The 16,122-nt window shown below is 47.6% G+C and overlaps 1 protein-coding gene and 1 non-coding gene across 3 annotated transcripts in view; one reads left to right on the top strand and one right to left on the bottom strand.

Moving 5' to 3' along the window:
- Positions 1-938: 938 nt before the first annotated feature.
- On the bottom strand, positions 939-1,101 carry LOC128571427 (U1 spliceosomal RNA). Its single transcript, XR_008375842.1, has one exon. It is a non-coding gene; the product is annotated as a U1 spliceosomal RNA (small nuclear RNA).
- Positions 1,102-3,616: 2,515 nt separating this feature from the next.
- Positions 3,617-16,122, top strand: part of ACSF2 (acyl-CoA synthetase family member 2) — a 52,440-nt gene continuing 39,934 nt past the window's right edge. Inside the window, exon 1 of one of the 2 annotated variants that reach the window (XM_053568730.1) lies at positions 3,617-3,991. In XM_053568730.1, the coding sequence (XP_053424705.1) occupies positions 3,864-3,991 (128 nt within the window). In that variant the 5' untranslated portion in view covers positions 3,617-3,863. The remainder of the gene's footprint in view (positions 3,992-16,122) is intronic. The other variant, XM_053568729.1, reaches the window with a different exon arrangement.

Genomic DNA, 16,122 nt, shown 5'->3' with positions numbered 1-16,122 from the left:
TGGCTGGCACCTTAGCTGCTTGAGCCACAGGCACCAAGCCTACACTGCTATTTCTTGATTTTCTGTTTGAAGAGTGAAAATTTGGCCCCTCATTGTTCCTCTCTAAGTCCTTCCAATATAATTGTGTTATTATTTTTGTTCATAATAATGTATTCCTTTATGTCTCATTCCATTGTCGATAGACAAGATCTCTTTTTCGGGGGACAGAGTCTCCAGCTGTCACCCTCAGTAGAGAGCCATGGCATCATACATAGCTCACAGCAACCTCCAACTCTTGGGTTCAAGCAATCCTCTTGCCTCCAGTTTTTCTTTTTTTTTGCAGACAGAGTCTCATTTTATTGCCCTCGGTAGAGTGCCGTGGCGTCACACAGCTCACAGCAACCTCCAACTCCTGGGCTTAGGCCATTCTCTTGCCTCAGCCTCGCAAGTAGCTGGGACTACAGGCACCTGCCACCTGTAGCTGGCACCTGCCCAGCTATTTTTATTGTTGTTGTTTTTGTTGCAGTTTGGCTGGGGCTAGGTTTTAATCCGCCACCCTTGTTATATGGGGCTGGCACCCTCCCCACTGACCCACAGGCGCCACCCACCTCCAGTTTTTCTATTTTTAGTAGAGGGTCTCACTTTTGCTCAGGTTGGTCTTGAACTCATGAGCTCAAGCAATCCACCCATCTCAGCCTCCCAGAGTGCTAGGATTTCAGGCCTGAGCCCCCACGCCCAGCCTAAGATCTCCTGGCACCTCAGTGTACGAGGTAAGGATATTTGCTTCTACCTCTCTTCTTCACCCCTTACTTCTCTGCTATTATCTGGTTTACCTTCCAGATAACGTCCAGATAAGGTCGGTAACATATTCTATTTCCTTACTGTGATTAAATCTCGTGGACTTTATTCATAGGTTGATGCTATAAATTCTTATTATTTATCTATTTATTTTTAATTTTACAGGGAAGGCACGAACGCAGTCCCCCACTATCACAAATTACACTGTCGAGTTTCCCACATTTGGGGAAGTCGCAGGGGTCAGCACATCCGGAGTGCAATGGATAAACCTGGCCCTGGGAAAACCACTTCGTGATCATAGTATCTCCCCTGCCAGGTAAGTTTGATGCTATAAATTTTTAAAAATCAATAAATAGTGTTTACATTTTGAGTCTGGTTTTGAAGCACAGAAGGAAAGGGAATAAGAGCTTTCTCAGGGTAGCCAATACCATGAGCAAAATCACAGAGACATTACCTCATGCAGCAGACGTGCTCAGCTCAGGTAGAAAGCCCCTGGTGCAGGGGTGGAGAATTGAGTTGGTTAGAAGGAGGGGAAGGGAAGTTGGAGAGCCAGGTGGCCTGTGTGCTGGGCTCTCCACTTCTGTACACAAGCCCCAGAATTCTGAGTCAGCATGATCCTGGTACCATGAGTCAGGGACTCCCACATCAGCCATCTTTATTTTCCCTTCCTAGGTCCTCCTCCCCATCCACAGAACCAGTGCCTACTAGGGCTTTGTAGAATGATTTCTCCTCCTAAAAATACTATATAGTTCCTAACACAGAGGAAGGTCTCAAAGTGAAGACGAGAGGAAGGAGCGGATAGAGAAAGAAACAATCACTGAAAACTGTCCAACTCCCAGTTCTGTGCCACTTACTTAATCCTTACCCCTACCCTCCACAAGAAGTTGATATCATTAGCCCCATTTTACAGATAACAGCTGAGGCTGAGGAGACCACCTAACTTGCCCAAAGCCACAAAGTAAGTTTGGGTAGAGCTCTGGCCTGTGCTTAAGAACTTAAGAGTATGAATCTCTCTGGGACTCATTTTTTTTTGTTTCTTTTTAGAGACAGAGTTTTACTTTATCACCCTCGGTAGAGTGCTGTGGCGTCACAGCTAACAGCAACCTTTAACTCCTGGGCTTAGGCTATTCTCTTGCCTTAGCTTCCTGAGTAGCTGGGACTACGGGTGCCTGCACAACGCCTGGCTATTTTTTGTTGCAGTTTGGCTGGGATTGGGTTCAAACCCGCCACCCTCCGTATATGGGGCTGGTGCCCTATCCACTGAGCTGAGCCAACCGGTACTCAATTTCTTCACCCATAAAAACAGAGATGCCTGTTCCTTGCACAGTGTTTCCTTGAAGATCCTGGCCTGAAGCTGGTAGCTGTGATTCCATGGCATTTGTGTCTGGGAAAAGTCAGGAAAGCCTACTGTCTTAGAAAGCCAAGGTTGGAGCAAAGTTGAAGGAGGAACATTTCTCTCTCCCTCCAGGGACTGACCCTCAAACTAACAAGGAGAGTGGAAGGACCTTTAAGATAAGTACCTATCCTTCAACTCTCAGGCCCAGAGATGGGTGATGATTTACCCAGCATCACCCAGAAAACTAATGGCTAAGCCTGCCAGGCAGGACTGGGACCCCAGGCTTGGGATACTCTCCAGCACCCCACATTCCCTGGGTGGCTATCAAATGGCCTAATTAGGAAGGCAAGTACTGGGCAGCGCCTGTAGCTCAAAGGAGTAGGACACGGGCCCCATATACTGGAGGTGGCGGATTCAAACTGGCCCAGCCAAAAACGGCAAACAAACAAAAACAAAAAAAAATGAAGGCGAGTATTTGCAATCCCAGCTTCTCATGATCTTTTTGTTCCTCTGTGTTCCTGCCTGCCTGAACCCCATAGGAGCCTGAAGTGTGAGGACCCGTCTCAGGAGTCAGGATAACAGGGGGATTTAAGGTCGCCATCCAGACGAGGCCACCTCATCATGACTGTAATTAAGCCAAAGTTCCCAGATTAGGCCAAAGGTCTCATCAGGCCAGCCTCCACCCTTAGCTGCCCCTTTTGCCTCGGGTTACTTCATTCCTTCCAGGTCAAGAGAGAGGAGGTCACCCTGCCCAGGCCTTTCTCCCATTCCCTGTCTCCTTTCTCTGCAGGAAGGATCAAACCTGGGCCAAAACAGTATAGACCTGGAACCATTTGGTGCCTTGCACCATCTTTCCCAGCCAGAGCCAGAGATAGACAGTCACCTTTCTCTGTTCTGCAGCTCTACCCAGGTCTAACCCTACGGATGGACTGCAGAGCCAGTGGGAAGGGCCCTAGGCTGAGCCATAACGTTGCTTTCCATTCACCTTGGGGCAGCACAGGGATAGTGCCTTAGGCCCCAAGCTGGGATTGGCAGATGACACAGGTCCCAGTCCCTGAGGCCACCTTGCAGTATGTGGTGCACAGAGGGGGTGGGTTGGAAGGATGTCCCATGTGAGATGGGAGTACTAACTGGTGTCCCTTCCGAGGTTGACTTCTGGCTCAGCCCTTCTCTGCCCTGAGCCAGAAGGCCCAGAGGGGGCTCACGTGCAGCACCCTTTGTCCTGTCTGCCTCCCCACCCCGCCAGGGCCCTCTGCTCCAGCTGGCACGTCTCAAGGACTCCTTTGGCCTCAAGCTTGCAACCCAAGAGAGGAGGGGGGCAGCACGTGACCCGCGCTAAACTGGGCGCTGGGGATGGACTGGTCTTGCCTTGCCATCTGGCCTCCCACGATGTGGCTGGCTCCCCCTCTGTGAAATGAACAAACTTTTGCTCTCTCAACATCCAGGCTCCTGAAGGTTGGGAGGGAGACCAGACTCCCGCCAGCTGTAGCCCGGGCCTTTAGATCCAGAAGGAAACCAGGGCAATTCTTCGAGGGTGGGAGGGAGAAAGCCGGGTCCGAGGAGACTGTGGCCCCGGCTCTGAATTGCAACCTCCGCGCCTCTCCTCGCCCCGCCCCGCCTGTCCAGGACCCAGTCCTCCGCACCCCATAGGCAGAAGCTACCCTCCCCGCCTCCCCGCCCGCGCCGCGTTCGCCCCGCCTCGGCTCACTTTAAAAGTTTACTCGGGCCGGGACGCGGGGCGAAACGAACCATGGCTGTCTACGCCGGGATGCTGCGCCTGGGAAGGCTGTGCGCCGGGAGCCCAGGGGTGCTGGGGGCCCGGGCCATCCTCCTTCGAACTTGGCAGGAAGCGACGTTGCAGAGTGTCCGCTCCCTCAGGTACGGGGCCCTGAGAAGAGAGGGGGCGGGAAGTCCCTTGGGAGAGGATCGTGGGGTTCCCGCAGAGCTTCCCCCGGTGACCGATCCCAGAAAGCTCAAGGCTGTCGGCTGCACCGTCTCAGGATGGCGCGCAATGGGGAGTACTCGCACCCCGCCAACCGCACCCTAGTACCTAGGCAACAGGAAAAGCTGGCCGGGCCTGTGTGAACGGAGGCTTTGGTGGCTGCAGCGACCCTGCGCTGAGTCTGAGTTCTGGTCCACGACTCTAGATTATGCTCACTCTTTAGGCACATAGGAAGCCGGGAGTGTCTATCCTGACAGGGAAGGCCAAGGGCCAAGGTCTGTGCTCTGCCTCTAGGACACTGCCTTGCCATCTGGCAAGAGTTGGGACCCCTTCAGGGATAAAGTTCAGTCTCCCCCACCCAGGCCACTAAACTTAGCAGTCGCCCCGCTGGTCCTCAGCTGCTGAGAAGCACGACTTTCACTCCTTGCCACCTGCTCTTGGGCCTGTTTTCTTCTGTCTTCATTGCCAGGGGTGGGTTGCAGACTTGGGGGTGGGGTGCAGGTTTCCGGGTGCTTTGCTGTCTTTGTAGCAGTACAGTAGGTAAAGCTGCCTTTCCAGTCCCCCTGTCCTTGGGAGGACCCGGTGAAATTGCAAATGTGAAACTGTGTTTGGCTACACAGAGCTGGCTCCCACTGGTGCTATGGGGTGTGTGCGCGGCTGTGTACCTCTGAGCCTGCCCTGCCCCCCAAGGGGCAGGGTTCTAAGTCTGTGGTCAGGACAGCTGTTCTTGACTTCAGATGGGGCATGGCCTTGGACACCCAAAAGGGAGGAAAAAGAGGGCTGTGTCTCAGAGAACTAGATTTGATATTAAAAAAGAAAAATTGGGGTGGAGTTGGAGGGAGGTACTTATTCCTTTTTGGTTAGAATGCCAAGATCATACCTTTTGAATTTGCTGGTTCCTGAAAGGTAGAACGCATGCAATGCTGTAACGTCAATCTGCCTAATTTCCTGAGAAAATAAAGAGAGCTGAGCTGGGTCCTCACCTAGCCCTGTCACTTGCTACTTCCCAGTGGCCCCTAGACAAGTTAAGCCCTCCTCCTACCCCCAGCCTCCAAGCCTCTCCTCTGAACTCCTGGGTGCCCCCTCAGGCTGGGAGGACTCTAAGGAAAGTTACTCCCCAGTGTGTACACATTTTATAATGCTAAGTCAGGGCACATAGCAACATTTCTGACCTTTGACTTTTTTGTGTATAAACAAGTCACTTACCTGCTATAGGACTGTGACCTCTGCCGGGAGGTGGAGGGGGGCGGGGGGACGCAGAAGGCCTCAGTGAAATTCTGTCTCTGTCAGGAGAGACCCATTTATCCAGAGAGATGATTTTCTGAGCGCTTGGCCTAATCCTTCCCTTCCCTTCCACTCTCTGTGTTTACATCCCTACCAGCTGACCATGGTGGTTTTGTCAAGTTTCTTTCCTCCTTTCCAGAAAACATAAAGGTTCAAACATTCAGTGAGCATTCCTGACAGCAGATGCTGTGTTAAGCACCAGTGGGTGCTGTGAACTCAGTCTCCAGCCCCCTAGGAACTTGCAGTCCAGTGGGAGGAAAAGATAAATCAAGGTGATCACAGCTCAATATTCTAAGTGCCTTGGTGAGGAATGCTCCTGGACTTCTGTCCCCTACTTTTTCTGATGTGGTCACCCACAATCTTCTGGCCAGCTGCCAATGTCCGGACTTATTACTGATTAGATCCCTGCTTTTCTCTGGTAGGAAAAAGCAAAGACTTTGAAGCCAGACTACCTTGGTGACAGCTCTGCCTTCTCATCTGCTGGTTGTAACATAACCTCTGAGCCTGGTTGGTCTGTCACTAGGGCTGAAGAACCCGATTATCCTTCTCCTTAGCCTTTCTTAGAGGCAAGGCTGGTCTCCCAAAACCTTCAAATGGAGTCTGGGAGGGAATGCCAACTAAATTGAAAGTATGAGAGGATCCCCTCCTCGTTCTTGGACCTGATTCTTTTTCCTGGTCAGTTGCCAAGATGATAGCTTCTGCCCAGACACAACTTCAGTCCTCGGATCTGCTAGACATCTCTCCTTAGTCGCCACAGCAGACTATCCAGAGTCTTTTTCCCTGGAAGGAAAGAAGAAGCTGCATGTTGTTTTCCATAGCTTCTCTTCTTTTTTTTTTTTAGACAGAGCCTCAAGCTGTCACCCTGGTTAGAGTACCATGGCATCATAGCTCATAGCAACCTCAAACTCCTGGGCTCAAGCGAGTCTCAACAACGCCCGGCTATTTTTTGGTTGCAGCCATCATTGTTGTTTGGCCGGCCCGGGCTGGATTCAAACCCGCCAGCTCAGGTGTATGTGGCTGGCGCCTTAGCCGCTTGAGCCACAGGCACCCAGCCTCCATAGCTTCTCACCACCAACTCTTTCACCTTGTCCACTCACCTGCTTCCCCAGGGAAGGTGGATGGGCTACTCCAGGGCTTCGGTAGCCCTCCACACCTGGGATAGCAGGCTTCCTCCAGACCTCCCCTAAAGCTGACCTAGGTGCAGCTGTATTGCGATATTGGGAACGCTCAGAGCTAGGAAGGATTGAGAGAACAGTGGCCTAAGCCTCCCCGGAATTGGTTGTGCTGCTTAGAGCTGGTGGTGAGGACAGAGGGGTACTTGGGCTTCATGGACTATGCTGAGGTGCTGGTGGTGTCTGTAATCACGGACGACTGTTGACCTAAAGGAAAAAAAGCTGAGGTAAAATTAACATAAGTGGAGAGGTTCTTTGGGCCAAGTTTGAGGACTGTATCTGGGGAGCATAGGTTCTAGTTACACACTCCAGTTAAATTCCTGGGTGGGGCCAGTGGGTGAGGCCTCTAGTTAGGAACAAAAATGCCTTTAAACAATTGCTCCTAGGCATGGGGCAGGGAGGGGGAGGCATGACTGAAGCCTCAAACTCACAAACTCACAACTCTCTGGACTTGATGAATTTTTCATACCTCACAAAGCTCAAACTTATTCTAAGCTACTTCTTCTTATCTAAACAACTACAATTTAAGCAAAGGTGGCTCATGCCTGTAATCTTAGCACTCTGGGAGGCTGAGGTGGGTGGATTCCTTGAGTTCAGGAGTTAGAGACCAGCCTGAGCAAAAGAGATACCTGGTCTCTAAAACTAGCTGGGCGTTGTGGCAGGTGTCCCAGATACTCCAGAAGCTGAGGCAAGAAAAATCACTTGAGCCCAGGCTGGAGGTTGCTGTGAGCTATGATGCCACAGCACTCTATCCAGGTGACAGCTTGAGACTCTGTCTCAAAAAACAAACAAAAACACTACAATTCAAACACCTAGAGTATTATAAAGTGCTATTTCTATATGAGGAGCTTGTGTTAAGCCTGGAAGTGTTTTAGGTGGTAACCGCAAATAGAAAAAAATAATTTTCCCATAATTACCAAAATAAGATTTACAAACGATTTTTTTTTTTTTTTTTTTTTTTTTGCAGTTTTTGTCCGGGGCTGGGTTTGAACCCGCCACCTCCGGCATATGGGGCCCGGTGCCCTACCCCTTGGAGCCACAGGCACCACCCCTACAAATGATTTTTTAATGACCTGTATTCATCTCTCTGCTGATCCACCAGTCTAAATGTAACAATGGAAATTAAACTGTGGGGCGGGGTGTGGTCGCTCATACCTATAATCCTAGCATTCTGGGGGGTGATGGTGGGTGGATTGCTTGAGCTCAGGAGTTCCAAACCAGCCTGAGCAAGAGCGAGATCCTGTCTCTAAGAAAAAAAAAAGAAAAAGAAAAAGAAAGAAAATGCTATGGTAACTTCAATTAGACACTTTAAAGAAGTGTCTAAGGCATAGACACTAAGGCGCCAGCCACATACACCAGAGCTGGCGGGTTTGCATCCAGCCTGGGCCTGCCAAACGACAATGACAACTACAACCAAAAAATAGCCGGGCATTGTGGGGGTCACCTGTAGTCGTAGTTACTTGGGAGGCTGAGGCATTAAGTCCAGGAGTTGGAGGTTGCTGTGAGCTGTTACTTCATGGCACTCTACCCAGGGCGACAGCTTGAGGCTCTGTCTCAAAAAAATAAAATAAAATAAATAAATAAAATAAAAAGAAAAGAAACTATGGTGTACATATACCAAAAATGGAGATGATATAGAGAAGATTAGCATGGCATGGTCCCTTTAAAAAAAAAAAAAAAAGAGGGCAGCGCCTGTGGCTCAGTGAGCAGGGCGCTGGCCCCATATACCGAGGTTGGCGGGTTCAAACCCGGCCCCGGCCAAACTGCAACAAAAAAATAGCCGGGCGTTGTGGCGGGCGCCTGTAATCCCGGCTACTCGGGAGGCTGAGGCAGGAGAATCGCGTAGGCCCAGGAGTTGGAGGTTGCTGTGAGCTGTGTGACGCCACGGCACTCTACCGAGGGCCATAAAGTGAGACTCTGTCTCTACAAAAAAAAAAAGAAAAGCTACTATGAACTTGACTGTTGCAGATAGTATACATCTGTGTACCCTCCCTTACCTTAGGTTGCTGTTTACTGTGGAGGGTGTAGCAGGGGATACAAAGATGAATGAGCTTGTTTTCACTGATAGAGCTCTTTGCTTAAAGGGAACCCACAGGGGAAGGCACTTGACACACTGATTCAATGTAGGAAGTGTGCAGTACCATTAAGGATATCGGTCGAACCGGAAGAATATTTTTAGTAGGAATGAAAGGGAAGACTTCGGGTGGCGCCTGTTCTCAGTGTAGGGCGCCGGCCCCATAACTCAGGGTGGCAGGTTCAGACCCAGCCCTGGCCAAACTGCAACCAAAACGTAGCTGGGTGTTGTGGCGGGCACCTGTAGTCCCAGCTACTCGGGAGGCTGAGGCAAGAGAATCACCTAAGCCCAAGAGGTGGAGGTTGCTGTGAGCTGTGACAACACACCACTGTACCGAGGGTGACAAAGTGAGACTCTGTCTCCAAAAAAAAAAAAAAGAAAAGAAAGGGAAGACTTCTTGAAGAGGCTGGGATTTCATCCTGATCCCTGGAATGACAGGGCTGCAGTCTGAAGTAGGAAACTTTCATACTTATGTGAAATGTCACTTGTGCTTGGATCACTATGAACTCTGAGTATGAAACCTGCCTAACCTCCCTCCCATTATTTTACTTATTCAATTTACAGATGGAAACTTTGGAGCCAGGCACATCTGGATTCATATGAACTACTTTCTAGCTGAGTAGTTTGTGACTTTAGCTGAACTTGACTTTTTTAATTTATGAAAAGTCATCTTCTGGCTCAGCACCTGTAGCTCAAGAGGCTAAAGCACCAGCCACATACACCAGAGCTGGTGGGTTTGAATCTAGCCCAGGCCTGCCAAAAAACAATGAAAACTACAACCAAAAAATAGCCGGGCATTGTCAGGTGCCTGTAGTCCCAGCTACTTGGGAGGCTGAAGCAAGAGAATCGCCTAAGCCCAGGAGTTTGAGGTTGCTGTGAGCTGTGATGCCATGGCACTCTACCCAGGGCAACAGCTTGAAGCTCTGTCTCAAAAAAAAAAAAAAAAAAAAGTCATCTTCTGAGATGAAATTACGTTACATAAGAAAATGCGTAACACACAGCTTGACACCAAGGACAAGTTCAGCCTGTTGCACTGGTGAGCTACCTCAGAGGGTTGCTTATACAACAAAGGCATTGCACATTTTTGCAGTGACCCTGAGGTCTACAGTTTATTAACTGTGTCAGGAGAGTAGGAGAGAGAAGCTTACAGCAGGGCAACTGCTTAAGCAAAGGTGGGGCTGCTCAGGATATGTTGACAGATCTGTGCTTATGCTGAGTATAGGAATAAAGCTGATGGTGTGTTCAACCAGCCAACATGCAAGGTGTAATTTCATCTCTTGAGTTGGCTTTGCCATGGGAGTGTCCTGATAATGATGGGTGCCAACAATTTGGCCATTGCCTTTCCCTTCAGGACTAAACATACTGTGTTTCTAGCTTACAAGTCACGTTTTGTATTTTTTTTTTTTTTTTGGTTTGCAAAGTTTATTAAAAATCAAAGAAAAAATTTACATAAAAACATGTGAATTTTAGCTTCCACATTGTTGTCCACACAAAAAAAATTGACATGATATCTTTTGTTGAACCTGCAGCACAAGACCACAGTAGTAGCCAGGCCAATTCATTTGGTTCACCATGACGTTAATGGAACATGGTAACTGCGTCTACAAATTGAGCTTTAAAATGCACACCCCACGCGACACTCACAGCTGTCCCTGTAGTGGTTTCCTTAATGTAGGAATATTGCTAATGCGTAGAGATTAGTACAACTCATGTTTTGTAAACCTTGGTGGTGTGATGTGTTCCTCAATTTAGGAGTTCCATGACAGGAAAGCAAATACTAGTCCTATCACTTGTATCAAACTCAGTGTGGCTTTGGGCAAGTTACTCAACCTCTCTGCATCTTATTTTTATTTATGATATGTAATTATCATAAATATTACAAATATTTTATTTTATTTATTGTATTTATTTATTTTGAGACAGAGTCTCAAGCTGTCGCCCTGGTAGAGTGCTGTGATATCACAGCTCACAGCAACCTCCAACTCTTGAGCTTAAGCGATTCTCTTGCCTCTCTGCATCTTAGATTTTTTGTCAAGTAAGCTGCTTGGACAAGATGCACTCAACATTTCTGCAGACATTCTGTGATTCCTAAAGAGATTGGAGTTTGAGCCTGATCCCTGAAACTAATAGGGCTGTGATTTGAAGTATGCAGTCTTCATATTTGCATGAAATTTCACTTGAGCTTGTTCCTTTATTAACGCTGAGTATGAAGCTCTTGACCTCCTGACATTTTGTGATTCTGTAGCCCTCTGTGTGAATGGAAAACACCAAGGGTTTTGATGCTAGAAAGTTAAGATCTAGGCCTTGTATGTATTTTAGTAATCCCATTAAGGGAGGAATGTCCTGGGCCGGCCCCCAACTTCTGGAGACTCTTTCCCTGGTGACTTTGTACAGGTGTCCCAAGGGAAGACCTGTAGCATGGATGCCTTCTGACCCTAAGTATTTTGGGCTTTCAGAAATACCCCATCTAGGCAGGGCAAGGTGGCTCATACCTATAATCCCAGCACTTGTGAGGCCAAGGCAGTTGGATTGCTTGAGCTCACAGGTTCGAGACCAGCTTGAGCCAGAGCCAGACCTCATCTCTAAAAATAGCTGGGCATTGTGGCTAGCATCTGTAAGTCCCAGCTACTTGGGAGGCTTGAGGCAACAGAATTGCTTAAGCCCAGACATTTGGGGTTGCGTGAGCTAAAATGCCACAGCACTCTACTAAGGGTGACAAAGTGAGACTCTGTTTCCAAAAAAAAAAAAAAAAAATGCCCCATCTTCTTGAGAGAGTGGTGTTCCCAAATTATAACTTCCTATGTGATTTCTCTACATACCTACAAACACACACACATAAGTGGATGATTTCTTCCACTAATAAAGAGTATCTTGTTTAAATTTTTTTTTTTTTTTTTGAGACAGAGTCTCACTTTATTGCCCTGGGTAAAGTGCAATGGCATCATAGCTCACAGCAATGTCAAACTGTTGGGCTCAAGCGATCCTCCTGCCTCAGTCTCTCAAATAACCGGGACTATAGGTGCCCACCACAACACCTGGGTAGTTTTTTCTACTTTTGCTTATTTATTTTTTGGAGACAGAGTCTTATTTTGTCACACTTGGTATAGTGCCGCGGTGTCATAACTCACAGCAACCTCAAACTCTTGGACTCAACTGATCCTTTTGCCTCAGCGTCCCAAGCAGCTGGGACTACAGGCGCCTGCCACAATGCACAGCTATTTTTAGCGATGGGGTCTCGTTCTTCCTCAAGCTGGTCTCAAACTCCTGAGCTCAAGCAATCTACCTGCCTCAGGCTCCCAGAGTGCTGGGATTACAGGCTTGAACTGTGAACTGGCCATGTTCAAAATCTTTATTGTAGCTCTTACTACTCAGGAGTTCTTTGTAGTCTGTGTCTTTCATCGACCGTCTATTACTTCCAGGAATTTCTGTTGGGTGGTGAAAAGATCATGGATCTTTATAGTGTAATTAAAGACAGTAAACTGCACGGATCTTAAGTGTGCAGTTCAATGAATTTCTTTTTTTGCAGTTTCTGGCCGGGGCTGGGTTTGAACCCGCCACCTCCGGCATATGGGGCTGGCACCCTACTCCTTTGAGTCACAGGCACTGCCCCCAGTTCAATGAATTTAACAAATGTATATATTGGGCCGGGCATGTTGGCTCACACCTGTAATCCTAACACTCTGAGGCTGAGGTGGGTGGATTGCCTGAACCCACAGGTTCGAGACCAGCCTGAGCCAGAGCAAGACTCCATCTCTAAAAATAGCCAGGCGTTGTGGAGGGTGCCTATAGTCCCAGCTACTCAGGAGGCTGAGGCAAAAGGATTGCTTAACCCCAAGAGTTTGAGATTCCTGCGAGTTATGATGCCACAGCACTCTACCAAGGGTGACAAAGTGAGACTCTCTCAAAAAAACAAACGAACAAAAACCAAAAAAAAAAAAAAGGAAAAGAATATACCCATTACTCAACACCCAAAGATTTAGAAATTGTTGATCACAGGCAGTGCCTGTGGCTCAGTGCGTAGGGCGCCGGCCCCATATACCGAGGATGGCGGGTTCAAACGCAGCCCTGACCAAACTGCAACAACAACAAAAAAATAGCTGGGCGTTGTGGCGGGCGCCTGTAGTCCCAGCTGCTCTGGAGGCTGAGGCAAGAGAATCGCGTAAGCCCAGGAATTGGAGGTTGCTGTGAGCTGTGACGTTACAGCACTCTACCCGAGGGCGTGTAATTTTAAGTTTCCTAGTAGTCATTCTTTGAAAGCAAAAAGATATAGAAATAGGAGACATTAATTTTAGTGATATATTTTGTTTAGCCCAGTATAGCCAAAATATCAACATGTAATCAATATTCAACATGTAATCAATCTTCTAAAAATTGCTAATAAGGCCACATGTGGTGGCTGATGCCTGTAATCATAGATCCTAGCACTCTGCAAGGCCAAGACGGGTGGATTGCTTGAGCTTAGGAGTTTGAGACCAGCCTCAGCAAGAGTAAGATCCTGTCTCTACTAAAAAATAGAAAACTAGTGGTGGGGCACGCCTGTAGTTCCAGCTACCTGGGAGGCTGAGGCAGGAAGATTACTTGAGCCCAAAAGTTGAGGTTAGTGTGAGCTATGATGATTCCATGGCACTCTTGCCTGGCAACAAAGTGAAATTCTGTCTCAAAAAAGAAAAAAAATCTAGTGAAATATTTTAGGTCCATTTTTTTTTTGATGAATTCCTCCAATTTGGATTTGGACTTAATACATGCATCAGACCTTAATTTAGACTAGCAATTGGGCTACCTATGTGACTTGGGTTACCACATAGACTGCACAATTCTGGAAATTTCTTTTATGGCCTTTTCTAGTTGGATCCCTTCCCCAGCCAGAGGCAACTGATTTTTATCTCCATGAATGATATTCCCTGCTCTTGAATTCGAGAGTAGGCACTATATAAACTTTAGTATCTGGCTTTTTTTTAATTTCAAAGCATTAGAGGGTATAAAAGTTTTTGTTACATGGATATGCTCTACATAGTGCTAAAACAGAGCTCTTCGGTGCCCAGCACCATGGCAGTGTTCATTGTAGCCAGTAGGTAAAGTTTTATCCCTCACCCCCTTTCCCATTCTGCCCTGTGCTTGTGTTCTTTTTCTCAAAAGCCAAGGAGTGCTTTCCAGGAGGAGCACTTAACTAACCTTGACAAAATACAAAAATGAATATGATACATTAAAAAGCTCAATGTTGGGCTCAGCGCCTGTAGCTCAAGCGGCTAAGGCACCAGCCACATACACCAGAGCTGGTGAGTTCGAATCCAGCCCAGGCCTGCCAAACAACAATGAAAACTACAACCAAAAAATAGCCAGGTGTTGTGGTGGGTGCCTGTAGTCCCAGCTACTTGGGAGGCTGAGGCAAGAGAATCGCTTAAGCCCAGGTGTTGGAGGTTGCTGTGAGCTGGGATGTCACAGCACTCTACCCAGGGCAACAGCTTGACACTGTGTCTCAAAAGAAAAAAAATGCTCAATGTTGGGCGGCATCCGTAGCTCAGTCGGCAAGGGTGCCAGCCACATACACCTAGGGTGGCAGGTTTGAACCCAGCCCGGGTCTGCTAAGCAACAATGACAACTGCAACCAAAAAATAGCCGGGCGTTGTGGCGGGCGCCTGTGGTCCCAGCTACTTGGGAGATTGAGGCAAGAGAATCGCTTAAACCCAGGAGTTTGAGGTTGCTGTGCCCTGAGGGCAACATAGTGAAACTCTGTCTCAAAAAAAAAAGAAAGAAGAAGCTCCATGTTGGCCAGGCACAGTGGTTCACGCCTATAATCCTAGCACAATGGGAGGTGGAGGAACATGGATTGCTTGAGCTCAGGAGTTTGAGACCCTCATAAATGAAAGTGAGACACCATCTCTACTAAAAACAGAAAAACTAACTGGGTGTTTTGGTAGGTGCCTGTAGTTTTAGCTACTCAGGAGCCTTACCGACTGAGCCACAGGCACCGCCCTCTTTTCTTTCTGGCAAGTTGTTCTTTTCCTTTTTTTTTTTTTTTTTTTTTTAGAGATAGAGTTTCACTTTGTCGCTCTTGGTAGAGTGCTGTGGTGTCACAACTCACAGCAACCCTCAGCTCCTGGGCTTAGGCGATTCTCTTGCCTCAGCCTCCCAAGTAGCTGGGATTACAGGCATCTGCCACAACACCGGACTATTTTTTGTTGCAGCTTGGCTGAGGCTGGGTTTGAACCCACCACCCTTGTTATATGGGGCCGGTGCCCTACTCACTGAGGACAGGTGCCGCCCATGCCTGGCTAGTTTTTCTTTCTTTCTTTCTTTCTTTTTTTTTTTTTTGAGGCAGAGTACTCATTACATGCTGAGACTGTAGGCACCCACCACAAGGCCCGGCTATTTTTTGCTTGTAGTTGTTGTTGTTGTTTGGCAGTCCCGGGTTGGATTCAAACTTGCCAGCTCTGGTGTATGTGGCTGGCGTCCTAGCCACTGAGTACAGACACCGAGCCTAGTTTTTCTATTTTTAGTAAAGATAGGATCTAGTTGTTGCTCTGGCTGGTCTTGAACTCTTGAGCTCAAGCAATCTACCTGCCTCAACCTCACAGAGTGCTAGGATTATAGGCATGAACCACTGTACCCATACAGGAAAGTGATAAGTTTAATGGTGCTCTTTTTTGGATTTTATTTGCCACCATAGCACCTTCATTTTCTTGAACAATAGCTGTGCATTGGCACATTGTACCTGGTATAAATTACAGGTTCAAACTCAGTAATGCAGGGTTGTTCCCTCCTGCCCAAGTATCCGGTCACCTCTACCCCCATGTCACCAACAAAAGTTCAATCACTAGCTCAGTGGCTCTGTGCAAATTAGGAAAAGGAGCTTGGTCCATGGCATGGGAACTGGAAGAATGAGATAATGAATCTGGGGTGGTGTACACAGAGGTAGGAGAGAGACCCTGCCTTTCAGTTGCCATGGACTAGGAGACGCTTTATACCAGTCAGCTAGGACCTAAGGTAAACGTGTTGAATGAGAAATGAGGCTTTCCTTTAATTATACCAGGTGAACTTTCATGGACAGGTCAAAGCTCTTCCTCATTGCATAAATGTTGGTCTTGACTTTGGCACTTCATATAACAGGTGCTGTGGGTCTCCTTCTGTCCATTTCAGGAAGTTGCTCCATCTTTTGAATGTTTTAGGTACCCTTCTTAGGAAATCATCAAACCCTGTGAATTTTTGTTCTTAAAATTTCATATAAAAAATGTTTAAATATAGTCAACGTGAAGAAAATAACAAATACTTGTGTTTCTTTTTTTTTTTTGCAGTTTTTGGCCGGGGCTGAGTTTGAACCTGCCACCTCCGGCATATGGGGCCGGCGCCCTACTCCTTTGAGCCACAGGCGCCTCCCAAATACTTGTTTTTTTTTAAAGAAAGGAAATTATTAATTTTATTAAATCTTGACTGTATATCTTTTTTTTTCTTTTTTGAGACATGCGTCTCACTATGTTGCCCTTGGTAGAGTGCCATGGCATTACAGCTCACAGCAATCTCCAACTCTTGGTCTTAAGCA

The sequence above is a fragment of the Nycticebus coucang genome, chromosome 18, assembly GCF_027406575.1.
Source record: "Nycticebus coucang isolate mNycCou1 chromosome 18, mNycCou1.pri, whole genome shotgun sequence".
In the NCBI taxonomy this organism is placed as follows: Eukaryota; Metazoa; Chordata; class Mammalia; order Primates; family Lorisidae; genus Nycticebus; species Nycticebus coucang.
Note: the sequence above shows the minus strand (reverse complement) of the source record. Positions and strands in the feature narration are given on the sequence as shown.